This window comes from Hemitrygon akajei, chromosome 4 (assembly GCF_048418815.1).
Source record: "Hemitrygon akajei chromosome 4, sHemAka1.3, whole genome shotgun sequence".
NCBI classification, from domain to species: Eukaryota; Metazoa; Chordata; class Chondrichthyes; order Myliobatiformes; family Dasyatidae; genus Hemitrygon; species Hemitrygon akajei.
Window position 1 is genome coordinate 199,297,076 of NC_133127.1, and position 27,099 is coordinate 199,324,174.

Consider the following 27,099-nt stretch of genomic DNA (forward strand, 5'->3'; position numbering starts at 1 on the left):
GGTATACAACATCATGAGGGGTATAGGTAGGGGAAATACAAGCAGGCTTTTCCCACTGAGGGTGGAAGAGATGAGAACTAGAGGTCATGGGTGAAAGGTGAAACATTTAAAGGGAACACGAGGGGGAACTTCTTCACTCAGAGGGAGGTGAGAGTGTGGAACGAGCTGCCAGTGGAAGTGGTGGATTTTAGAGAAATTTGGACAGGTACATGGATGGGAGGGGTATGGAGGGTACAAGGTGATGGGATTGGGTGGATTAACAGTTCGGCATGGACTAGGTAGACTGAAGGCCCTCACAACTGGTTCAGGTGCAGAGGCTGCAGACAGAGGCAAGTGGGTCCCAGCACAGCATTAACTGGAGAGATTGTATTTATTACCCACCCCTGAGGAAGTGAGCCAACTTCACAGAACGCTGGCCTCCTGGTGAGTGTTCCCAGGGAGCTGGTGGGGAGAGGGTCACTGCCAGTGATGGAGGCGATACCCAGCTGCAGCCTGCTGGTGGGAGGGGATGTTGTCGGGAAGGAACAGATGTTCAGGGACAATCTCCTCACGTCTGTCTCACCTTTCCTTCATCAGTTCTGGCTCCTGTGTCAACTGCCCCCTGCTGTTTTCAGACCCCCACTCCCCACAAGGGGAATAGCTCCTCCCCATCCACAGTTGTTGGACCCCTCACACCTCTGCTGTCCAGAGAAACAGCCCCCCCCCACCTGATTCAGTCACAGATCTAATGCTTCTCAACCCTGCGGTAATTCTGGAAAATCTCTTCATTATCCTGTCCAGAGCCTCACTATCTTTCCCAAAGTGTGGCCCAGAGTGGGAAACATCCCTCCAGCTGTGGCCCAGAGTGGGGAAACATCCTTCCAGCTGTGGCCCAGAGTGGGAAACATCTCTCCAGCTGTGGCCCAGAGTGGGGAAACATCCTTCCAGCTGTGGCCCAGAGTGGGGAAACATCCCTCCAGCTGTGGCCCAGAGTGGGAAACATCCCTCCAGCTGTGGCCCAGTGGGAAACATCTCTCCAGCTGTGGCCCAGAGTGGGAAACAACCCTCCAGCTGTGGCCCAGAGTGGGGAAACATCCCTCCAGCTGTGGCCCAGAGTGGGGAAACATCCTTCCAGCTGTGGCCCAGAGTGGGAAACATCTCTCCAGCTGTGGCCCAGAGTGGGGAAACATCCTTCCAGCTGTGGCCCAGAGTGGGAAACATCTCTCCAGCTGTGACCCAGAGTGGGAAACATCTCCAGCTGTGGCCCAGAGTGGGAAACATCCCTCCAGCTGTGACCCAGAGTGGGAAACATCTCCAGCTGTGGCCCAGAGTGGGAAACATCTCCAGCTGTGACCCAGAGTGGGAAACATCTCCAGCTGTGGCCCACCTAGTTCCAGGAACAGTCCCCCTGACTGCCTTGCCCCAGGCCTCTGTGCCTTGGTTCGAGAGCCTCACATCCCATGGTTTTTACTCACTCAGCCCCCACTCTGCCCAGACACTCATACTGAGCTCAGGATGTCCACCCAGTTCTCTTTGAATTTGTCCCTGTAGATGCATCGCCTCTCCCAACCCTCTGCCTTGCCTGTCAGCAGAATATCTCTGTGCCACTCGTACCCCTCTCTGTCCACCAGGTATCCCATCTCCTGGAAGTTCCCCAATGTCAGTATCATCTGTACATTTGGACGTTGTGCCCAGTTGCTCAATAGAGCTGCCATTAAGAATAGCCATGGTCCTGGGCCCTCCTTCCAGTCTCAGGCACGATCTCCAGACAGATTAATTCTGCTCCTGTCTTCTGCTTAACGAATTCCACAGATTCACCATCCTCGGGCTAAAGAAATCCTCATCTCTGTCCCTGCTGGAAAACTGCCACAAAACAAATTTCACAACAGATTGCAGTGATAATAAATCTGATTCTGAATCGTCTCAACACGTTATTCTGCAATTGGCTTCCTATGTGCTACCTCAATGACAACACTTTCCATCACCCGTGCCTGTGGTAATCCCACACGGTTACACATTTGTTCCTGCGCGTTGGAACATGTGACAAGGAGAGGGGAGGGGGGAGAGAGGAGACAGAGAGAGAGAGAGGAATAGAGAGGGTGATAGAGAGAAGAGATAATTTTAGAGAGAGAGATAGAGAGAGAGAGAGAACAAGAGAAACAGGGAGGGAAGAGATAGAGAGCTAGATGGTGATAGAGGGAGAGGCAGAGAGATAGAATATGAATCTCTCTGATATCTGTGCATGGCTACAACAGGACACGGGAGGCTGCTCCCCGTACATGACTGTGACTGTGTTAACAACCAATCCCCTCCACCCCCTCCTCCTCTTAACCTGCCCCCCTTGTATACTCGAGGCACGGCTCGACAAGCAGCAGGCTTATTCTGCTCCCGAGACAGAGTTTGCAGGAATTTCACTGAGAACTGACCACGGCTTGCTCACTCTGTTGAGGCAGGAGTATGTGAGGGTAACACTGTTCGGTCCCCGATCACTGATTCCTGCCGCTGTCTGTAAGGAGGTGGTACAGTAATTCTCCCTGTGACCACGTGGGTTTCCTCCAGATGCCTCGTTTCCTCCCACATTCCACGGCCGTTTCGGCTGGGTTAGTGAGTTGTGGGCTTGCTGTTTTAACGGCACTTCCAGGCTCCCCCAGCACATCCATGGTGTTGGTGGCTGATGCAAACGATACATTTCACTGTGTTTCCATGGATTTGTGACAATAAAACTCATCTGTAAGATCTTTATCTGTTTAATAAAACGCAGCCAATGCCTCACAACGTCCATAAGCACAGCGACAGCACACGGATACACCAAGAGTGGAGACCATGCAGACGGACCTTTCTCCCCCCACCCCTCCCATAGCACCAGGACGAAGCTGCCAAAGCAGCAACGGTGTGCAGGATGTCACCGTAAAGAGGCCGTTCCACTATCTGGGTAGGTCTGCTGAACAGACGCTGGGAGTGGGCAGAGCAGAGGGGAGGGTGACCCAGAGGGGTTTTCTGTCGAACCGCTGTCTCCGTCTGACACCAGCGAGGATTGAACTCATCACGGGCCATGAACAATGTCCCGTCTCGACCTGTGAACCCCAGCTCCTGAAAGGGAGCACATTATCTCCCCCTTCACACCCTCATCTCTCCCTGGTACCTCAGAAACCCGGTACAGCCCCCTGGAGGGGCTAGTGGGCATTGAGGGATGACTTTTAGCCTGGATCACCGCCCAGTGGTCAGTGGGGAGCTCAGCGGGTCGGACAGTGTACGTGGGGGGGGGGTGGGGGTGAGGATAGGAAGTCGACAGTTCGGGTGGAGACTCTTCAAGAGGACGTGTAGTGTTGAGAAGCCCGCTGACCACTGAGTCCTGGCACCAGAATGAGTGGACACCCAGCACTCTGCCGGTCAGTGATGGAAAGGTCACAGATCACCGAATGTTTTGATGTATCTATGATAAATAAGTCCAGGTTTGAATTTCTCCCCACAGATGCTGCCTGACCCACAGGTCGGTCGGTCTGCCCACTGACCAGTGGGGACCATCAACAGCCGAGACTCTGTCTGGTGCAGGAAAGCAACCCGCGAGGCAGAGCGATGCTGCCCGGACGGCGGTGCCCCTGCTGGACGGCGGTGCCCCTGCCTGGATCACCGGGTGTGCACCGTCACCCTGGTCAGGTGACAACAAATCCAGGGCCTGCATGTCCGTGTCATGGGGGAGTGCAGAGCAGTCTGGGGGCTCCTGGTGTTGGGAACCTGGGGACACACCCTGTGGTGGGTCGCAGTCAAAGGACCCACAATCCAGCCAAGTACAAGGACTGTCAGCCTCTCCCTAATCCTGGCCATTCGACCCACTCTCATCCACAGCGCTGAGAACCCGCGGCACAGGACCTGGATCGAGGCCGATCCCCGCGATCGCCACGAGGCGCAGGGAACAGGCCTGCAGTAGCCACGAAAAATAGCATAGCAACCGTACACCAATCAGAGAGCACACCGCACCGTCACCAGGAAAACGACAAATGCAAAAGCCGGGTTTGGCCTGGTGCTGTCAGTAAGCGGACAAGCTTGTCAGGGTATAACAGGAGATCCAGGAACAGGCAGAACCAGTTACAGTGAACTTACACTACAATTAGCCTATTACAGTCAGCCTTTGGTTACAAATGATATCAATTACAGTTAGTCCCAGCCACAGTCAGCTCCAGCTACAGGCAGACCCATCTAGTGAACCAAAGCTGCAAATGACCCCAGCTACAGTCAAACCTCCATTACAGTCAACCCCAGCCACAGTGGTTCTTGGTTACAATCGTTATCAATTACGCTTATTCCCAGCCAGTCAGCTCGTGGTACAGTCAGACCTGGGTACAGGCAGACCCATCTAGCCACAACTGACCCAGCTACAGTCAGAACCAGCAACGGTCAGAATCTGGCAACAGCAAGCAGGAATTGTACTCTGACAACGGGCGGGAACCCGAGGTAACAGTGGCACTGTGGGTGGTGGTCAGTTGCTGGCCATGCAGACCCAAGGGACAGTGTCCCAGTAAGGTGGGAGTTGGGGCAGGGACAGGGAGCAGTCAATGGGACCCCCTCACCACCCCCATGCACAGGATTGTGGAGATCTCTAAACTACAGCGTTCACAAACCCAGCATGCCACACCCACCCAGAGTCCATCAACCCCATCTGATCAGCTGAGATCTCCCGATTGAGAAACACTGGGAGTGAGGGAGAGAGAGTCACACTGTGGGAGGGGTGGTACTGAGGGAGGGGTGGTAATGAGGGAGGGTCACACTGTGGGAGGGGTGGTACTGAGGGAGGGGTGGTAATGAGGGAGGGTCACACTGTGGGAGGGGTGGTTCCGAGGGAGGGTCACACTATGGGAGGGGGTGATGAGGGAGGGTCACACTGTGGGAAGGGTGGTACTGAGGGAGGGGTGGTAATGAGGGAGGGTCACACTGTGGGAGGGGTGGTACTGAGGGAGGGGTGGTAATGAGGGAGGGTCACACTGTGGGAGGGGTGGTACTGAGGGAGGGTCGCACTGTGGGAGGGGTGGTACTGAGGGAGGGTCACACTGGAGGGGTGGTACCGAGGGAGGGTCGCACTGTGGGAGGGGTGGTACTGAGGGAGGGTCACACTGTGGGAGGGGTGGTACTGAGGGAGGGTCGCACTGTGGGAGGGGTGGTACTGAGGGAGGGTCACACTGGAGGGGTGGTACCGAGGGAGGGTCGCACTGTGGGAGGGGTGGTACTGAGGGAGGGTCACACTGTGGGAGGGGTGGTACTGAGGGAGGGTCACACTGGAGGGGTGGTACCGAGGGAGGGTCGCACTGTGGGAGGGGTGGTACTGAGGGAGGGTCACACTGTGGGAAGGGTGGGTACTGAGGGGGGGATCACATTGTGGGAGGGGTGGTACCGAGGGAGGGTCACACTGTGGGAGGGGTGGTACTGAGGGAGGGTCACACTGTGGGAAGGGTGGGTACTGAGGAGGGGGGTCACACTGTGGGAGGGGCAATACTGAGGGAGGGTCACACTGTGGGAGGGGTGGTACTGAGGGAGGGTCACACTGTGGGAGGGGTGGTACTGAGGGAGGGGTGGTACCGAGGGAGGGTCACACTGTGGGAAGGGTGGGTACTGAGGAGGGGGGTCACACTGTGGGAGGGGCAATACTGAGGGAGGGTCACACTGTGGGAGGGGTGGTACTGAGGGAGGGGTGGTACCGAGGGAGGGTCACACTGTGGGAAGGGTGGGTACTGAGGAGGGGGGTCACACTGTGGGAGGGGCAATACTGAGGGAGGGTCACACTGTGGGAGGGGTGGTACTGAGGGAGTGTTGGGGCCACATTATGAACAGTTATTATATTGAGATCCTGTCTGCTGTGTTGGAATCGGGTAGACTTTTACCCACAATTGAAGAGAACCCCTGATTATAAATGTGGTTTATGGGATCGCACTGTGCAGCTCCAGGGAGCTGGTGAATTCGAGGTGGAGAGACCCCTGACCTCTGGGCCCAAGCAGGAAGCTTGCATCGCAGGGGCAGGCGGTTCTGGAGAATGTGAGGGTGAGTGGGAAGGGTAAAGAGAGGGGAGGTGGGGAGGGAAAATGAGGAAACAGAAGGAGAGGGATATGAGGGTAGAGGTAGAATGCTGGGTCCGTATGGGGGCAACGGGAGGGTAAGGTGAGAGTGAGGAGATAGGAGAAGGGGATGGGGAGGGGGTTCACTGAAGGACAGGATAGGTCAGGGGTTGGCGTGGGCCCCAGTCACAGGGCTCCCACGGTGCTGACGGTGGTGTAGCTGAACTTGGAAAGGGAGGTGCCCGTGGTGCCGGGCTCGTCCTCAGGCGCCCGGAGGGTGCGGAGGGGAGCGAGGCAGCGGCCAAGAGTGGAGAGGAAGGCCTGGCGGAAACGGCGGTTCATGAAGCAGTAGACGAGGGGGTTGACGCAGGCTGAGGTGTAGGACAGCAGGTGGATGAAGGAGATGGGCGGGCCGGACAGCAGCCGGACGGCGGTGGCCCGGTCGAAGGCCCGCCACGTGTTGACGCTGTAGATGGGCAGCCAGCAGATGAAGAACATGGCGACGATCACCATCAGCATCCGGATCACCCGCTTCTTGCCCTGCAGCTTGGCCTCGGAGTTCGTGCAGCGTACGCGGTCCACTCGAGCCGAGGCGCTGGGTGCCTGTAGTGACATCTCCACTGAGGCCCGTCGTTTGCCGAGCTGCAGGTAGCAGCCATCGCTGCCCCCGTCGCCCTCCTCCTCCGAGCGGCCCAGCCAGGTGCTGCTGCCATTCGCCGCTGCTGCAAGATCAACACTCTCATTGGTTACTGTAGCTGGACTGACACATGCCCCTTCCAATCGTGGTCAAGCTCCCCGGGACTGACCCACCCACTAGGCCAGGTGGGTTGAGGAAGTTTGGCGAACCAGATTACTGATCCCGAGGAGAAAGGGAGACAGCGTGACAGTGAGGGAGCGAGGGTCCTCTCCTGGACGGAGTGATGGGGGTCACACAGGGCAGGGGCTCACTCAGGGCTGAGGGTAGTTTGAGATAGGGGTCAGGATGCCACCCTGAGATAGGGCAACCGGGCAGGGTCCCAGCCCAAGATCAGGCATCGGGCAGGGTACTAGCATGAGATTGAAGGCAAACTGAGACATGGAGAAGGTCCCATCCTGAGATCAGGGCCAGGGTCACAGTCTGAGATCAGGGACAGGGGCAGGGGCAGGGTCAGGGTCCCATCCTGAGATCAGGGGCAGGGTCACAGTCTGAGATCAGGGGCAGGGTCCCATCCTGAGATCAGGGGCAGGGTCACAGTCTGAGATCAGGGGCAGGGTCCCATCCTGAGATCAGGGGCAGGGTCACAGTCTGAGATCAGGGGCAGGGTCAGGGTCCCATCCTGAGATCAGGGGCAGGGTCACAGTCTGAGATCAGGGACAGGGGCAGGGGCAGGGTCAGGGTCCCATCCTGAGATCAGGGGCAGGGTCACAGTCTGAGATCAGGGGCAGGGTCCCATCCTGAGATCAGGGGCAGGGTCACAGTCTGAGATCAGGGGCAGGGTCAGGGTCCCATCCTGAGATCAGGGGCAGGGTCAGGGTCCCATCCTATCAGGGGCAGGGTCCCATCCTGAGATCAGGGCCAGGGTCCCATCCTGTGATCAGGGGCAGGGTCAGGGTCCCATCCTGAGATCAGGGCCAGGCTCCCATCCTGAGATCAGGGCCAGGGTCACAGTCTGAGATCAGGGCCAGGGTCCCATCCTGAGATCAGGGGCAGGGTCAGGGTCCCATCCTGAGATCAGGGGCAGGGTCAGGGTCCCATCCTGAGATCAGGGGCAGGGTCAGGGTCCCATCCTGAGATCGGGGCCAGGGTCACAGTCTGAGATCAGGGGCAGGGTCACAGTCTGAGATCAGGGGCAGGGTCAGGGTCCCATCCTGAGATCAGGGCCAGGGTCACAGTCTGAGATCAGGGGCTGGGTCACAGTCTGAGATCAAGGGTAGGGGCAGGGGCAGGGTCCCATCCTGAGATCAGGGGCAGGGTCACAGTCTGAGATCAGGGGCAGGGTCACAGTCTGAGATCAAGGGTAGGGGCAGGGGCAGAGTCCCATCCTGAGACCAGGGGCAGGGTCCCATCCTGAGATCAGGGTCAGGGTCCCAGTCTGAGATCAGGGCCAGGGTCCCATCCTATCAGGGGCAGGGGCAGGGGCAGTGTCCCATCCTGAGATCAGGGGCAGGGTCCCATCCTGAGATCAGGGTCAGGGTCCCATCCTGAGATCAGGGGCAGGGTCACAGTCTGAGATCAGGGCCAGGGTCACAGTCTGAGATCAGGGCCAGGGTCACAGTCTGAGATCAGGGGCAGGGTCAGGGTCCCATCCTGAGATCAGGGCCAGGGTCACAGTCTGAGATCAGGGGCAGGGTCAGGGTCCCATCCTGAGATCAGGGCCAGGGTCCCATCCTGAGATCAGGGGCAGGGTCACAGTCTGAGATCAGAGGCAGGGTCCCATCCTGAGATCAGGGTCAGGGTCCCATCCTGAGATCAGGGGCAGGGTCACAGTCTGAGATCAAGGGTAGGGGCAGGGTCAGGGTCCCATCCTGAGATCAGGGCCAGGGTCCCATCCTGAGATCAGGGGCAGGGTCACAGTCTGAGATCAGAGGCAGGGTCCCATCCTGAGATCAGGGTCAGGGTCCCATCCTGAGATCAGGGGCAGGGTCACAGTCTGAGATCAAGGGTAGGGGCAGGGGCAGGGTCCCATCCTGAGATCAGAGGCAGGGTCCCATCCTGAGATCAGAGTCAGGGTCCCATCCTGAGATCAGGGGCAGGGTCACAGTCTGAGATCAGGGGCTGGGTCACAGTCTGAGATCAAGGGTCAGGGTCACAGTCTGAGATCAGGGGCAGGGGCAGGGTCCCATCCTGAGATCAGGGTCAGGGTCACAGTCTGAGATCAGGGGCAGGGGCAGGGTCCCATCCTGAGATCAGGGTCAGGGTCACAGTCTGAGATCAGGGTCAGGGTCACAGTCTGAGATCAGGGTCAGGGTCCCATCCTGAGATCAGGGTCAGGGTCACAGTCTGAGATCAGGGTCAGGGTCACAGTCTGAGATCAAGGTCAGGGTCACAGTCTGAGATCAGGGTCAGGGTCACAGTCTGAGATCAGGGTCAGGGTCCCATCCTGAGATCAGGGTCAGGGTCACAGTCTGAGATCAGGGTCAGGGTCCCATCCTGAGATCAGGGTCAGGGTCACAGTCTGAGATCAGGGGCAGGGTCCCAGTCTGAGATCAGGGTCAGGGTCCCATCCTGAGATCAGGGTCAGGGTCACAGTCTGAGATCAGGGGCAGGGTCCCATCCTGAGATCAGGGTCAGGGTCAGGGTCCCAGTCTGAGATCAGGGTCAGGGTCACAGTCTGAGATCAGGGGCAGGGTCCCATCCTGAGATCAGGGGCAGGGAAGGTCCCATCCTGAGATCAGGGGCAGGGTCAGAGTCATGACTGATTTATTATCCCCTCAACCCTTGCTCCCCACAGAGGGAGATGGGCCAAGTGGAGAGTTGCTGGAATCTGGAGATTGGAAAGATAATCTGATCAGCAGCAACAGGCTGAGCTGAGTGGCCTTTCCCCATGCAGAATGAATCATTTGACCTTGAGGGGGCCCACTGTTGCCTGGGTTTCACAACAGTTGGAAGAGTTGGTGGAACCGGACCCAGTGAGTCTGTGAGTTCACTGGGGACTGGAGGCCTGGAGATGAGGAGATGACCTGTCCTGTTGGAGAACAGTCTGTGTGGGTGGGAAAGGGGTTTGCTCTGCTCTGCTGTTGTGCCTGCGTGTGTTGCTATGTTAGTACCGCTTGTGGACTGCACCCAACACATCCTTGGGTTGTGTTGGTTGTTAATACTAATGACACATTTTATAGAACATAGAACACTACAGCACAGTGTAGACCTTTAGGCCCATGAAATTATGATGATCTTTTAACCTACTCCAAGACCAATCTCACCCAGTAGTCCTTAACCTGGGTTCCAAGGACACCTCGGGTGTCTGTGCATAGACTCCAGGAGGTCCATGAACTTTACATCTGTATTCTCACTGAAATTTAGCAATTCCTTCCATTATGAATGTAGGCAACAAACCACAGTAGTACTTTAACTGTATTTCAATAGAATTGTTTTTTTATAAACCAATTTTTAATATATATTTAAATACATTAATCTGAGAAGAGGTCCATAGGCTTCACCAGATTGGCATAATAAAGGTTAAGAACCCCAGATCTAACCTTTCCCTCTGACATTGCCCTCCATTTTTCTATCATCCATATGCCTAACTAAGAGTTTATTAAATGCCCCTAATGTACCTGCCTCGACCATCACCCCTGGCAGTGTGTTCCACACACCCATCACTCTCTGTGTGAAAAAACTAACTCTGACATCCCCCCAATCAGTTTAAGATTATGTCCCCTTGTATTAATCATTTCCACCCGGGAGAAAATGACTGACTGTCCACTTTATCTACACCTCTTATCGTCTTGTGCACCCACTATCTCTGGATGTTTTGATGTACATCTGATAAATAAATCTCAATCAGAATTGGAACGTTTCCCACAAAACGACAAACCGAGTTCGCACCCTCGTTGTTACCTGGATCGAGGGTTTGCCCATAGTGGAGACACACCTGACCCTTACCCTTTGCCTCCTCCCTCTGGCTCATTTCAAAACGGATTCCCCTGTAGAGCTCGCGTGAGATCAGTCCGTAGGCCACGACCATCACCACTCCCGGCAGGAAGAACAGGACCAGCAGGAGGAAGACATACCTTCGAGGAGCAGTGAAAGGACTGTCAGCACCTGAACCACCCAGTGCAGATCACCAACACCACACTCCTACTACACCTGAATCAGGTGTAATCAGCACCTGAACCACCCAGTGCAGATCACCAACACCACACTCCTACTACACCTGAATCAGGTGTAATCAGCACCTGAACCACCCAGTGCAGATCACCAACACCACACTCCTACTACACCTGAATCAGGTGTAATCAGCACCTGAACCACCCAGTGCAGATCACCAACACCACACTCCTACTACACCTGAATCAGGTGTAATCAGCACCTGAACCACCCAGTGCAGATCACCAACACCACACTCCTACTACACCTGAATCAGGTGTAATCAGCACCTGAACCACCCAGTGCAGATCACCAACACCACACTCCTACTACACCTGAATCAGGTGTAATCAGCACCTGAACCACCCAGTGCAGATCACCAACACCACACTCCTACTACACCTGAATCAGGTGTAATCAGCACCTGAACCACCCAGTGCAGATCACCAACACCACACTCCTACTACACCTGAATCAGGTGTAATCAGCACCTGAACCACCCAGTGCAGATCACCAACACCACACTCCTACTACACCTGAATCAGGTGTAATCAGCACCTGAACCACCCAGTGCAGATCACCAACACCACACTCCTACTACACCTGAATCAGGTGTAATCAGCACCTGAACCACCCAGTGCAGATCACCAACACCACACTCCTACTACACCTGAATCAGGTGTAATCAGCACCTGAACCACCCAGTGCAGATCACCAACACCACACTCCTACTACACCTGAATCAGGTGTAATCAGCACCTGAACCACCCAGTGCAGATCACCAACACCACACTCCTACTACACCTGAATCAGGTGTAATCAGCACCTGAACCACCCAGTGCAGATCACCAACACCACACTCCTACTACACCTGAATCAGGTGTAATCAGCACCTGAACCACCCAGTGCAGATCACCAACACCACACCGAATGAAAGGGTTAACTTCCTGCTGAAGGGTCTCGGCCCAAAAGGTCAATTGTACTTTTTGCCACAGATGCTGCCAAGCCTGCTGAGTCCCTCCAGCAGTTTGTGTGTCTTGTGACATATGAGGAGCATTTGATGACTCTGGGTCTGTACTTGCTGGAGTTTAGAAAAATGGGGGGGGGGGGGAAATCTCATTAAATCCTATCGAATATGGATAGAGTGGATGTGGAGAGGATGTTTCTCTTAGTGAGGAAGTTTAGAACCAGAGGGCACAGCCTCAGAATAGAGGGACGTCCATTTAGAACAGAGATGAGGAGGAATTTCTTTAGCCAGCGGGTGGTGAATCTGTGAAATTCATTGCCATAGATGCCTGTGGATATATTTAAAGTGGAGGATTTTTAAAAAGTTTTAAATTTATTTGTTTATGGGATGTGGGCATTGCCAGCTAAGCCAGCACTTATTGCCCATCCTCATTTGCCCTTGAGAAGGTGGTGATGAGCTGCCTTCTTGAACCACTGCAGTCTCTATGGTGTAGGTACACCCACGGTGCTGTTAAGGAGGGAATTCCATGATTTTGACCCAGTGACAGTGAAGGAATGGTGATACGTTTCCAAGTCAGGCTGGTGAGTGAATTGGAGGGGGATTTCCAAGTGGTGGTGTTCCCAGGTATCTGCTGTTCTCGTCCTTCTAGATGGTGGTGGTTATGGGTCTGGAAGATGCTGCCTCAGGAACTTCGGTGTGTTGTTGCAGTGCGTCTTGTAGATAGTACACACTGCTGCAACTGTTCATCGATGGTGGGGGGATTGGATGCTTGTGGAAGGGGTATCAATCAAGTGGGCTGCCTTGTACTGGATGGTGTCAAGCTTCTTGAGTGTTGATGGAGCCACACTCATCCAGGCGAGTGGTGAGTATTCCATTACACTCCTGACCTGAGCCTTGTAGATGGTGGACAGGCTTTGGAGAGTCAAGAGGTGAGTTACAACCCGCAGTATTCCTAGCCTTTGACCTGCTCTGGTAGCCATGGTGTTTATATGGCTAGATCAGTTCAGTTTCCTGTCAATGGTAATCCCCAGGATGTTGATAGTAGGGGATTCAGTGATGGTGATGCCACTGAATGTCAAGGGACGATGGTTAGAGCCTCTCTTGTTAGAGATGGTCATCGCCTGGCACTTGTGTGGCTCGAATGTTACTTGTCAGCCCAAGCCTGGATATTGTCCAGGGCCTGCTGCATGTGGGTATGAACTGCTTCACTATGTGAGGAGTCACGAATGGTGCAGAACATTGTGCAGTCATCTGCGAACATCCCCACTTCTGACCTTATGATGGAAGGAAGATCATTGATGAAACAGCTGAAGATGGTTGGTCCCAGGATACTTCCCTGAGGAGCTCCTGCAGTGATGTCCTGAGGATGAGATGATTGACCTCCAGCCACCACAACCATCTTCCTTTGTGTCAGGTCTGATTCTATTTCCCCCTAATTCCCATTGACTCCATTTTAGTGAGGGCACCTTGATGCCATACTCGGTCAAATGCTGCTTTGATGTCGAGTCTATCACTCTCACCTCACCTTTGGTATTTTGCTCTTTGGACCATGATTGGACCAAGGAGGTGATGAGGTCAGGAGCTGAGTGGCCTTGACGGAACCCAAACTGGGCATCCGCAAGCAGGTTATTGCTGAGTAGGTGCTGCGTGATCGCACTGTTGATGTCCCCTTCCATTACTTTGCTGATGATTGAGAGTAGGCTGATAGGGGCAGTAATTGGCTGGGTTGGGCTCGTCCTGTTTCACCTTGCCGTGTAGATGCTAATGTTGTAGCTGTACTGGAACAGTTTTGGCTAGTGATGCAGCAAGTTGTGGAGCACAGGTCTTCAGGACTCTTACCCAGATTTTGTCTGGGCCCAGAGCCTTTGCAGTATCCAGGGCTTTCAGATTGGCTGCATGCTGACGACTGGGATGCTGGGGACTTCTGGAGGAGGCTGAGCTGGATCATCTACTCGTCACTTCTGACTGAAGATTGTTGCAAATGCCTCAGCCTTACCTTTGCACAGGTGTGCTGGGCTCCTCCATCATTGAGGATGGGGATATTTGTGGAGCCTCCTCCAGTGAGTTGTTTGATTGTCCACCACCGTTCATGGCTGGATGTGGCAGGACTACAGAGCCTAGATCTGATCCGTGGGTTGTGGGACCACTTCGCTCTGTCTATTACTTGCTGCTTATGGTGTTTGGCGTGCAAGGAGTTCTGTACGGCTTCACCAGGGTGGCGCCTCATTGACATAAGCCTGGTGTTGTTCTCGGCACGCCCTCCTGCACTCTTCATCAAACCAGGGTTGATCCTCTGACCTGATGGGAATGTTAGATATGAGGTTGCAGATTGTAGCTGAGTACAATTCTGCTGACGATGACCCACAGATCCTCAGGGATGCCCAGACTTGGCTGCTAGATCTGTTCAAAGTCTATCCCATTTAGCACAGTGGCAGGGCCACACAATGTGGTGGAGGGTCTCTCCAATGTGGAGACGGGATTTATTCTCCACAAATACCGTGCGGTGGTCACTTCTACAACCGTTTGTACTAATGCTGTCATGGACAGATGCTTGCGTGGCAGACAGGTTGGTGAGAATGAGATCAAGTGTGTTCTTCCCTCTTGTTGGTTCCCTCACAACCTGCTGTAGTCCCAGTCTAGTAGCTCTGTCCACTAGGACCCGACCAGCTCGGTCCGTGGTCGTTCTACCAGGCCAGTCTTGGTGATGGACATTGAAGTCCCCACCCAGACTACAGTCTGTGCCCCTGCCCCCCTCAATGTCTCCTCCAAGTGCTGCTCAACATGGAGAAGTACTGATTCAGCAGCTGAGGGAGGGTGCTACGTGGTAATCAGCAGGAGGTTTCCTTGCCCACGTTTAACCTGGTGCCATGAGCCAGGGCAAGTCCCTCTCTACACCACGTCTGCTGGGTCTGACCTGCCGGTGCGATGGTACGTACCCAGGAATGGTGATGGTGGAGTTTGTAATGTTCACTGAAAGGTATGATTCTGTCAGGACAACTATGTCAGTCTGTCGCTCGACTAGCACAAGTCCCCCGATGTCAGTACGGAGGAGTCTGCAGGGCTGGTTTTGCCGTTGCCGTTTCCAGTGCCTGGGTCGATGCCGGGTTGTCCGTCCGGTTTTATTCCTTATTATTTTCTTTTTAGTGGTTGGATACAACTGAATGGCTTGCTAGGCCATTTCAGAGGGCATTTTAGAGTTGCTGTGGGTCTGGAGTGACGTACGGGCCAGACCAGGTAAGGAAGACAGGGCTCCTCCCGTCAGACATTAGAAGGTTGGTCGGTTCTTGATTATCATGCTGTGAAAGGTTACGGGGAGAAGGCAGGTGAACGGGGTTGAGAGAGAAATGGATCAGCCTTGATGAAATGGCAGAACAGACTTGCTTAATTCTGCTTTATTGTCTCACGGTCACCCTGGGGTGCAGTGAGGACAATCAGCTGACAACCAGCATCAGAACTGCTACCCTCCCTCACCCCAGAGAGCCTGTGGTCTCGGAAGGTGAGAGGGGAGGGGAGGAGAGGGGAGCGGGTTAGGGTTGCAGTTCAGGAACGGGTGACCAAGTGTTGGGCAGGGCAGAAGATGTGGTGCTGTGACAACAAAACCATCAGACATAGAAGCCATTCGGTCCATCAAGTCTACTCCGCCATTCCATCATGGCTGTTGGGAACCATTAACATCCTTGGGTGTGTTGGTGTTAGCGTAAATGATCCATTTCATATATAGTAAAACCTTGGTACTTGCACCTTATTATTTGTTAATTTAGTTCAGGCAATATTACTTTGTTTGTCCTGTGTTGTGCACCTTGCTCAGAGGAACGTTGCTTCATTGGGTGGCATACACAGGTACAGTTGTTATATGTCCTGTGTTGTGCACCTTAGACCATAAGACAAATTATACCACATTCCATCATGGCTGATCCTGGATCCCACACATCTGCCTTCTCGCCATATTCTTTGATGCCCTGACCAATCAGGAAACTATCAACTTCCGCCTTAAATATACGCACGGACTTGGCCTCCACCACAGTCTGTGGTAGAGCATTCCACAGATTCACTACTCTCTGCCTAAAAAATTTCCTCCTTACCTCTATTATAAAGGGTCACCCTTTAATTTTGAGGCTGTGCCCTCTAGTTCTGGATACCCCCAGCAGAAGAAACGCCCTCTCCACATCCACCCTATCTAGTCCTTTCAACATTCAGTACATTCCAGTGAGATCCCCACACATTCTTCTGAATTCCAGTGAGTACAGGCCCAAAACTGCCAAAAGTTCCTCATATGTTAACCCCTTCACTCCTGGAATCATCCTCATGAACCTCCTCTGGACTCTCTCCAATGACAACACATCCTTTCTGAGACATGGGGCCCAAAACTGTTGACAATACTCCAAGTGTGGCCTGACTAGTGTCTTATAAAGCCTCAGCATTATCTCCTTGCTTTTATATTCTATTCCCCTTGAAATAAATGCCAACATTGCATTTACCTTCTTCACCACAGAATCAAACTGTAAATTAACCTTCTGGGAGTCTGGCACGAGGACACCCAAGTCCCTCTGCACCTCTTATGTTTGAACCTTCTCCCCATTTAGATAATAATCTGCACTATTGTCCCTTTACCAAAATGCATTATCGTACATTTCCCAACACTGTATTCCATCTGCCACTTTTTTGCCCATTCTTCCAATTTGTCTAAGTCCTGCTGCAATCACATTGCTTCCTCAGCACCACCTACCCCTCCACCTATCTTCGTATCATCCGCAAACTTTGCCACAAAGCCATCAAATCCATTATCCAAATCATTGACAAACAATGTGAAAAGTAGTGGTCCCAATACAGATCCCTGACAAAAATCACTAGTCACTGGCAGCCAACCAGAAAAGGCCCCCTTATTCCCACTCACTGCCTCCTGCCTGTCAGCCATTCCTCTATCCATGCCAGTATCTTTCCCATAACTCCATAGGATTTTATCTTGTTAAGCAGCCTTATCTGTGGCACCTTATTAAAAGTCGTCTGAAAATCCAAATAAATGACATCCACTGCCTCTCCTCTGTCCACCCTGCTTGTTACTTCCTCGAAGAACTCTATTATTCAGGCAAGATTTCCCTTTACAGAAACCATGCTGACTTTGACTTATTTTATCAGTAGTCCCCAAGTACCTCGAAACCTCATCCTTAATAATGAACTCCAACACTTTCCCAACCACTGACTGGCCTATAATTACCTTGCTTTTACCTTCCTACCTCCTTGAAGAGTGGAGTGACATTTGCGATCTTCCAGTCCTCCGGGACCGTGCCAGAATCAAGTGATTCTTGAAAGATCATGCCCAATGCATCCAGGAACCTCTCTCAGGACTCTGCGATGTAAACCATCTGGTCCAGGTGACTTATCCACCTTATGAGCTTTGAGTTTGCCCAGCACTTTTCCCTTTGTAATAGCAATGGTACTCACTCCTGTTCCCTGACACTCACAGACCTTTGGAACACTGCTGGTGTCTTCAACAGTGAAGACAGATGCAAAGTACCCATTAAGTTCATCTGCCATTTCTTTGTCCCCATCACTACCTCACCAGAATCATTTTGCAGCATCCAATATCAAGTCACCTCCCTTTTACTCTTTATATAGCTGAAAAAACTTCTAGTATCCTGCTTTATATTATCGGCTAGTTTGCCCTCATATTTCATCTTTTCCCTTCTTATTGCTTTTTTAGTTGCCTTTTGTAGGATTTTAAAAGCTTCCCAATCATCCAGCTTCCCACTCACTTTTGCTACCTTATATACTCTTTCCTTGGCTTTTATGTGGACCTTACCTTCCCTTTTAAAAGCCACGCTTGCCATACCTGCCATTTGAGAACAACTTCTTCTGTGGGACATATCTATCCTGTTCCTTGTGCACTATCTCCAGAAACCTCAGCCATCTCTGATCTGCCATCATCCCCACCAGTATCCTCCTCCAATCCACCTGGGCAGGCTCCTCTCTCATGCCTCCGTAATTCCCTTTATTCCATTGTGATACTGGTACATGTGAGTTATGCTTCTCCCTCTCAACTGCAGTATGAATTCAATCATGTTATGATCACTGCCTCCTAAGGATTCTTTTACATTAAGCTCCCTAATAAGATCTGGGTTATTACACAACTCCTAATCTAAGATAGCCTTTCCCCAAATAGGCTCAAGCACAAGTTGCTCTAAGAAGCCATTTTGTAGGCCTTCAACAAATTCCCTCTCTTGTGATCTGACACCAACCAGATTTTCCTAATCCCCTTGCGTATTGAAGTCCCGCGTTACAATTGTGTCATTGTCTTTATCACATGCTATTTACAACTCCCTTTGCAACCTCAACCCCACATCTTGGCTACTACTTGAAGGCCTATATGATTCCCATAATAGTTTTTTAACCCTTGCAGTTTCTTAACTCCTCCCAGAAAGATTCAACATATGTCACCTCTTTCTAAAGATGTAATTCCATCTCTTACCAACAGAGCCACACCACCGTTCATGCCTTCCTACCTGTCTTTTTGATACAAAGTATATCCTTCGATGTTAAATTCCCAACTATGACCTTCTTTCAGCCACAACTCAGTGAGGCCCACAACGTCATACCAACCAATCTCTATATGCACCACAAATTCGTCCACCTTATTCCAAATGCTACATGCATTTAAATACAGAAACTTCAATCTGGGCTCTTCGTCCTTTTGAATTTTGCCTCTGCAGTACAATTTAACTCTGCTCTGTCTGTATTTGTACCCAATCATTGGCTTGTCCTTCCTTACATTCATGTTACATCCATCATCTGCTTGTAAACCTGCTGGCTGATCCTCAGCTCTGTCATCCTTGGTCCGGAGGAATGCTGTTTCATTGGGCGCTATATATGCGTTGTTTCATTGAGTGGTGTACAAGTGTACAGTTGTATGACAATAAATTGAGCTTGAATGTGAAGTTGAAGTTGAATGTGTACATGTGATAAATAAATTAATCTGAGCCTCTCGACCCCATTCTCCTGCCTTCTGCCCGTAACCATTGACTGACCTACAAACTATCAACCTCAGCTTCAAATATACCCAGTGATTTGGCCTCTACAGCTGCCTGTGGCAATGAATTCCACAGGTTCACCACTCTCTGGCTAAAGAAATTCCTCCTCACCAGGGATGTCTCTCTATTCTGAGGCTGTGTCCTCTGGCCTGCGACTCTCCCACCACGGGAAACATCCTCTCCACACCCACTCTATCCGTGTCCTCTGGCCTGCGACTCTCCCACCACGGGAAACATCCTCTCCACACCCACTCTATCCGTGTCTTCTGGCCTGCGACTCTCCCACCACGGGAAACATCCTCTCCACATCCACTCTATCTGTGTCCTCTGGCCTGCGACTCTCCCACCACGGGAAACATCCTCTCCACATCCACTCTATCTGTGTCCTCTGGCCTGCGACTCTCCCACCACGGGAAACATCCTCTCCACACCCACTCTATCCGTGTCCTCTGGCCTGCGACTCTCCCACCACGGGAAACATCCTCTCCACACCCACTCTATCCGTGTCCTCTGGCCTGCGACTCTCCCACCACGGGAAACATCCTCTCCACACCCACTCTATCCGTGTCCTCTGGCCTGCGACTCTCCCACCACGGGAAACATCCTCTCCACATCCACTCTATCTGTGTCCTCTGGTCCTAGACTCCCCCACTATAGGAAACATCCTCTCCACATCCACTCTATCCGTGTCCTCTGGCCTGCGACTCTCCCACCACGGGAAACATCCTCTCCACATCCACTCTATCTGTGTCCTCTGGTCCTAGACTCCCCCACTATAGGAAACATCCTCTCCACATCCACTCTATCTGTGTCCTCTGGCCTGCGACTCTCCCACCACGGGAAACATCCTCTCCACATCCAGTCTATCTGTGTCCTCTGGCCTGCGACTCTCCCACCACGGGAAACATCCTCTCCACATCCACTCTATCCGTGTCCTCTGGCCTGCGACTCTCCCACCACGGGAAACATCCTCTCCACATCCACTCTATCCGTGTCCTCTGGCCTGCGACTCTCTCACCACGGGAAACATCCTCTCCACATCCAGTCTATCTAGGCCTTTCAGTATTCAATAGGTTTCCAAGTGATACTCCGTGCAGTCTGACCAGTGCTTTTTAACCTTCTATTTCTTCTTCTTCTAGCTAGTACAGGCCCAGGGCAACCAATACTCCTTGAATGTTAACCCTTTCATTCTTGGTATCATTCTCATGCAACTTCTCTGCCAGCACATCCCAAACAGCTCACCAGTCTCATGAAGGTTCAGCATTAATCCTTGCTTTTGTATTCTGAACAATTCTATACTCTGACAAGCAGAGGCCTACTCTCTCCCCGTTAACCCTTCCCACTCCCCGTCCTGTTAACCCTTCCTACTCCCCATACTGTTAACCCTTTCCACTCCCCGTACCGTTAACCATTCCCATGTCCCCCGTCCCGTTAACCCTTCCCACTCCCTGTACCGTTACCCCTTCCCACTCCCCATACCGTTAACCATTCCCATGTCCCCGTCCCGTTAACCCTTCCCACTCCCTGTAACCGTTACCCCTTCTCACTCCCCATACCGTTTAACCATTCCCATGTCCCCGTCCCGTTAACCCTTCCCACTCCCCATACCATTAACCCTTCCCACTCCCTGTACCGTTACCCCTTCCCACTCCCCATACTGTTAACCCTTCCCACTCCCCCGTCCTGTTAACCCTCCTACTCCCCCGTCTGTTAACACTTTCCACTCCCCATACCGTAACCATTCCCATGTCCCCATCCCGTTACCCCTTCCCACTCTCTGTACCGTTACCCCTTCCCCACTCCCCATACCGTTACCCCCTTCCCACTCCCTGTACCGTTACCCCTTCCCACTCCCCATACAATTAAGCATTCCCACTCCCCATACCGTTACCCCCTTCCCACTCCCCATACCGTTACCCCCTTCCCACTCCCTGTACCGTTACCCCCTTCCCACTCCCCATACAATTAAGCATTCCCACTCCCCATACCGTTACCCCTTCCCACTCCCCATACCGTTACCCCCTTCCCACTCCCCATACCGTTACCCCTTCCCACTCCCCATACAATTAAGCATATCCCACTCCCCATACCGTTTACCCCTTCCCACTCCCCATACCGTTACCCCTTCCACTCCCTGTACCGTTACCCCTTCCCACTCCCCATACCATTAAGCATTCCCACTCCCCGTACCGTTACCCCTTCCCACTCCCTGTACCGTTACCCCTTCCCACTCCCTGTACCGTTACCCCTTCCCACTCCCCATACCGTTACCCCCTTCCCACTCCCCTGTACCGTTACCCTTCCCACTCCCATACAATTAAGCATTCCCACTCCCCGTACCGTTACCCCCTTCCCACTCCCCATACCGTTACCCCTTCCCACTCCCATACAATTAAGCATTCCCCACTCCCCGTACCGTTACCCCTTCCCACTCCCCATACCGTTACCCCTTCCCACTCCCCATACCGTTACCCCTTCCCACTCCCTGTACCGTTACCCCTTCCCACTCCCTGTACCGTTACCCCTTCCCACTCCCTGTACCGTTACCCCTTCCCACTCCTGTACCGTTACCCCTTCCCACTCCCTGTACCGTTACCCCTTCCCACTCCCCCATACAATTAAGCATTCCCACTCCCCGTACCGTTACCCCTTCCCACTCCCCATACCGTTACCCCTTCCCACTCCCCATACCGTTACCCCTTCCCACTCCCCATACCGTTACCCCCTTCCCACTCCCTGTACCGTTACCCCTTCCCACTCCCTGTACCGTTACCCCTTCCCACTCCCTGTACTGTTAACCCCTGCCTCTCTGCTTCCTACCAGGCACGATGCACAGCTTCGCTGGGCCATTTGAGCGTGCAGATGTGTGCAGTGGAGGTTGTCCGCCCGTTGGAAAGGTTTCAACGGTTGTAGATGGGGTAAGGGTACATGATAACGATGGACAGCAGCCAGGTTACTGCGATGACCCTATAGGCATGGGAGCGAGTCTGCCACAGCCTGGCTTTTAGTGGGTTACAGATCGCACTGTAGCGTTCGATGGCGATGGCTACCAGGCTGAAGGTGGATACACTGACCGAGATTCCTGCAAGCAACGACCTGTGTTAGTCCCAGTGAAAACTGAGCCAAACTACTCCCCCCACCCCCTCCACTCTGCAACACATGGTCTCCGGGAGCCCTGAGATCGATGGACACATATACAACCCCCAGACACAGACGCAGACGATCAGAGGCCAAAGTGCTGACAGATACAGACCCAGACATGAATACAGACACAGACATGGATGGGACACAGACACAGACGTGAACCCAGATGCAGACACAAACAAAAACCCAGATGTGGACACAGACGCAGACACAGATGTGGACCTAGGTGATCGCAGACTGAAGTCCAGACGTGAATACAGACACAGAGATGGGCGCAGACACCAAACACCCAGCAGATGACACAGACCCAGACATGGACAGAGGTGGGGGACCCCGATCATAAAGGCCCAAACGTGGATACCGACACAGACACAGACACAGACACACACCCAGATGCAGAAACAGACACAGTCGCAGATGCAAACGCAGACGAGCAGACAGTCAGGCAAGGAGTGGTCATACCCATGAAGTAGGCGGTGAGCTTGCACATGGAGGGTCCGAAGATGAGTTCCCCAGCAGGTTGGGGATCAGTGTGAAGGGCATACAGACAACCGACACCATCAGGTCACTGAGGGCCAGTGACAGCAGGAAGGAGTTAGTCACTGTGCGCAGACGCTTGTTCACCACCAAGACCAGGATCACCAGGGCGTTCCCGAAAACACTCAGCAGGAATATGACAGAGTAAAGCAGGATGCGGATGGAATATTCCAGATCTGCAGGGGGAGAGAGAGACTGGGATCAACAGAGAATCTGCTTAACATCCAACACTGGGGAGAATCCTCCCCCACAGTGTGACCCTCCCTGGGTACCACCCCTCCCTCGGTACCACCCCTCCCACAGTGTGACCCTCCCTCGGTACCACGCTCCCTCAATGTTGACCCTCCCTCGGTATCACCCCTCCCACAGTGTGACCCTCCCTCGGTACCCCCTCCCACAGTGTGACCCTCCCTCGGTATCACCCTCCCCGCAGTGTGACCCTCCCTCGGTACCACCCCTCCCACAGTGTGACCCTCCCTCAGTACCAACCCTCCCAGTGTGACCCTCCCTCAGTACCACCCCTCCCACAGTGTGACCCTCCCTCAGTACCTCCCCTCCCACAGTGTGACCCTCCCTCAGTACCACCCTCCCTCAGTGTGACCCTCCCCTCAGTACCTCCCCTCCCACAGTGTGACCCTCCCTCAGTACCACCCTCCCTCAGTGTGACCCTCCCTCAGTACCTCCCCTCCCACAGTGTGACCCTCCCTCAATACCACCTCTCCCACAGTGTGACCCTCCCTCGGTAGCCCCTCCCGCAGTGTGACCCTCCCTCGGTACCACCCCTCCCACAGTGCGACCCTCCCTCGGTACCACCCCCACAGTGTGACCCTCCCTCATTACCACCGCTCCCACAGTGTGATCCTGCCCTCAGTACTACCCCTCCCACAGTGTGACCCTCCCTTGGTACTACCCCTCCCACAGTGTGACCCTCCCTTGGTACCACCCCTCCCACAGTGTGACCCTCCCTCGGTACCACCCTCCCACACTGTGACCCTCCCTCGGTATCACCCTCCCACAGTGTGGACCCTCCCTCGGTACCCACCCCCCCTCCCACAATGTGACCCTCCCTCGGTACCACCCCCCCTCCCACAGTGTGACCCTCCCCTCAGTACCCCCCCCTCACACAGTGTGACCCTCCCTCAATACCACCCCTCCCACAGTGTGACCCTCCCTCGGTACCACCCCTCCCACAATGTGACCCTCCCTCGGTACCACCCCCCCTCCCACAGTGTGACCCTCCCTCAGTACCCCCCCCTCACACAGTGTGACCCCTCCCTCAATACCACCCCTCCCACAGTGTGACCCTCCCTCAGTACCACCCTCCCTCAGTGTGACCCTCCCTCAGTACCTCCCCTCCCACAGTGTGACCCTCCCTCAGTACCACCCTCCCTCAGTGTGACCCTCCCTCAGTACCTCCCCTCCCACAGTGTGACCCTCCCTCAGTACCTCCCCTCCCACAGTGTGACCCTCCCTCAATACCCACCTCTCCCGCAGTGTGACCCTCCCTCGGTAGCCCCTCCCACACTGTGACCCTCCCTTGGTACCACCCTCCCACAGCGTGACCCTCCCTCGGTACCACCCCTCCCACAGTGTGACCCTCCCTCGGTACCACCCTCCCACACTGTGACCCTCCCTCGGGTATCACCCTCCCACAGTGTGACCCTCCCTCAGTACCACCCTCCCACAGTGTGACCCTCCCTCAGTACCACCCTCCTCCACAGTGTGACCTTTCCTTGCAACAATGTGATCTCCCTTCAATTTTGTGGCATTATTGAGTGCCTCGAGGGACAGGCCTACTCTCCCTCCCATTGCTCACACCGTTGAAAACCGAACCAAATACTCTGCCAGCTTTCAACCTGAGGTGACTGACCCAATGGAGAGCTGGCCCGTTCAGTCCAGTGTTGGTATGGAAGAGCAGCTCCCTGCACTGCCTGATCCCTCTTACCCCCCTTTTCACAGGAAAACCTCACACCCTTCTGAGGTACCCCTGCCGATATTCATTGCCTCTCCCGAGTAAACCACTCTGCCTACCGAATCTCCTGCCGAAGTGGACATCGTAATCGTACGAGATTCTGCAGATGCTGGACTCCTTGAGCAACACTGCTGTCGGGAAGGAGGTCCACGAGCACCAGGACTGGGGCTGCCAGGCTGGGGAAGAGCTTCTTCCCTCAGGCTGGGAGACTAATGAATACCCTGCCACCCCCGAGGTCTCGTCACCAGGCCAAGCGAGCTGTTTAATGTTTACTGTTTAACCTCTGCTGCGCACTAGATGCTATTTCAATTATGTTTTTAATTAACTTATTAACTTATTTATATTAATAAGTTAGTAAGACTGGGAGACTGTTTTGCTGAACACCTACGCTCTGTCCGCCAGAGGAAGCAGGATCTCCCAGTGGCCACACATTTTAATTCCACATCCCATTCCCATTCTGATATGTCTATCCATGGCCTCCTCTACTGTCGAGATGAAGCCACACTCAGGTTGGGGGAAACAACACCTTATATACTGGCTGGGTAGCCTCCAACCTGATGGCATGAACATTGACTTCTCTAAATTCTGTAATGCCCCCTCCTCCCCTTCTTACCCCATCCCTCCTGTCTTCTCCTATCATTTCAGGTCTCCCCCTTCCCCTCTCAAATCTTTTTACTATCTCTTTTATCCGTTAGTCCTGACGAAGGTTCTCGGCCCGAAACGTTGACAGCGCTTCTCCCTATAGATGCTGCCTGGCCTGCTGTGCTCTACCAGCATTTTGTGTGTGTTGCTTGAATTCCAGCATCTGCAGATTTCCTCGTGTTTGCATTATTTATGCCAGATTTGGTTTTTGTGCTGTGTGTAATATATGTTTTGTGGTTGCGCGTTGTTTTGTGCCGTGTGTGATATATGTTTTGTGGGTGCCCGTTGTTCTGTGCTGTGTGTGATATATGTTTTGTGGGTGCCCGTTGTTCTGTGCTGTGTGTGATATATGTTTTGTGGGTGCCCGTTGTTTTGTGCTGTGTGTGATATATGTTTTGTGGGTGCCCGTTGTTTGTGCTGTGTGTGATATAGTTTTGTGGGTGCCCGTTGTTCTGTGCTGTGTGTGATATATGTTTTGTGGGTGCCCGTTGTTCTGTGCTGTGGTGTGATACTGTCAGATGCCAATAAGCTCAAACTTGACATGCTGGAAGAACTCAGCAGGTTGGGCAGCTTTTCTGGAGAAGATGCAATTGACAACTTGGGTTGAGAACCTTCGTCAGGACAGGAAAGGAAGGGGAAGAAACCATTTTCCCCCCACCTTCTCATTCTGGCCTCTGTCCCCTGACGAAGGGCCTCATCATTGAAGATTAGCCACAAGTATGTTGAAACACATGGTGAAATGCGTCGCTCTTCAACGAGCAACCCCGTTCAAAGATCGAACTGGGGCAGCACTCCTGGTGCCAACACAGCATGCCCACGACTAACTAAACTTAACTGGTACATCTTTGGACTGTGGGAGGAAACTGGAGCACCCGGAGGAACCCACGCACTCATGGAAGAACAAACACCTTACAGACGGCAGAGGGAATGGAACCCAGCTGCTGGCACTGTAAACGCCCGTGCTGTGCAGAGGGCATCGAACCCAGCTGCTGGCACTGTAAAACGCCGTGCTGTGCAGAGGGCATCGAACCCAGCTGCTGGCACTGTAAAACGCCGTGCTGTGCAGAGGGAATGGAACCCAGCTGCTGGCACTGTAAAACGCCGTGCTGTGCAGAGGGCATCGAACCCAGCTGCTGGCACTGTAAAACGCCGTGCTGTGCAGAGGGAATGGAACCCAGCTGCTGGCACTGTAAAACGCCGTGCTGTGCAGAGGGAATGGAACCCAGCTGCTGGCACTGTAAAACGCCGTGCTGTGCAGAGGGCATCGAACCCAGCTGCTGGCACTGGTAAAACGCCGTGCTGTGCAGAGGGAATCGAACCCAGCTGCTGGCACTGTAAAACGCCGTGCTGTGCAGAGGGCATCGAACCCAGCTGCTGGCACTGTAAAACGCCGTGCTGTGCAGAGGGAATCGAACCCAGCTGCTGGCACTGTAAAACGCCGTGCTGTGCAGAGGGAATCGGAACCCAGCTGCTGGCACTGTAAAACGCCGTGCTGTGCAGAGGGCATCGAACCCAGCTGCTGGCACTGTAAAACGCCGTGCTGTGCAGAGGGAATCGAACCCAGCTGCTGGCACTGTAAAACGCCGTGCTGTGCAGAGGGAATGGAACCCAGCTGCTGGCACTGTAAAACGCCGTGCTGTGCAGAGGGCATCGAACCCAGCTGCTGGCACTGTAAAACGCCGTGCTGTGCAGAGGGAATCGAACCCAGCTGCTGGCACTGTAAACGCCGTGCTGTGCAGAGGGCATCGAACCCAGCTGCTGGCACTGTAAAACGCCGTGCTGTGCAGAGGGAATCGAACCCAGCTGCTGGCACTGTAAAACGCCGTGCTGTGCAGAGGGAATCGGAACCCAGCTGCTGGCACTGTAAAACGCCGTGCTGTGCAGAGGGAATCGAACCCAGCTGCTGGCCTGTAAAACGCCGTGCTGTGCAGAGGGAATGGAACCCAGCTGCTGGCACTGTAAAACGCCGTGCTGTGCAGAGGGCATCGAACCCAGCTGCTGGC

At 53.6% G+C, this 27,099-nt stretch overlaps 1 protein-coding gene across 1 annotated transcript in view; it reads right to left on the reverse strand.

Annotated features, from left to right (window-relative positions):
- Positions 1-2,730: 2,730 nt before the first annotated feature.
- LOC140727122 (cholecystokinin receptor-like) overlaps positions 2,731-27,099 on the reverse strand; it is a 34,542-nt gene continuing 10,173 nt past the window's right edge. Inside the window, 5 exon segments of the mRNA XM_073044415.1 lie at positions 2,731-6,745; positions 10,606-10,733; positions 21,622-21,883; positions 22,408-22,458; positions 22,461-22,658. Coding sequence (XP_072900516.1) covers positions 6,210-6,745; positions 10,606-10,733; positions 21,622-21,883; positions 22,408-22,458; positions 22,461-22,658 — 1,175 coding nt within the window. The 3' untranslated portion in view covers positions 2,731-6,209.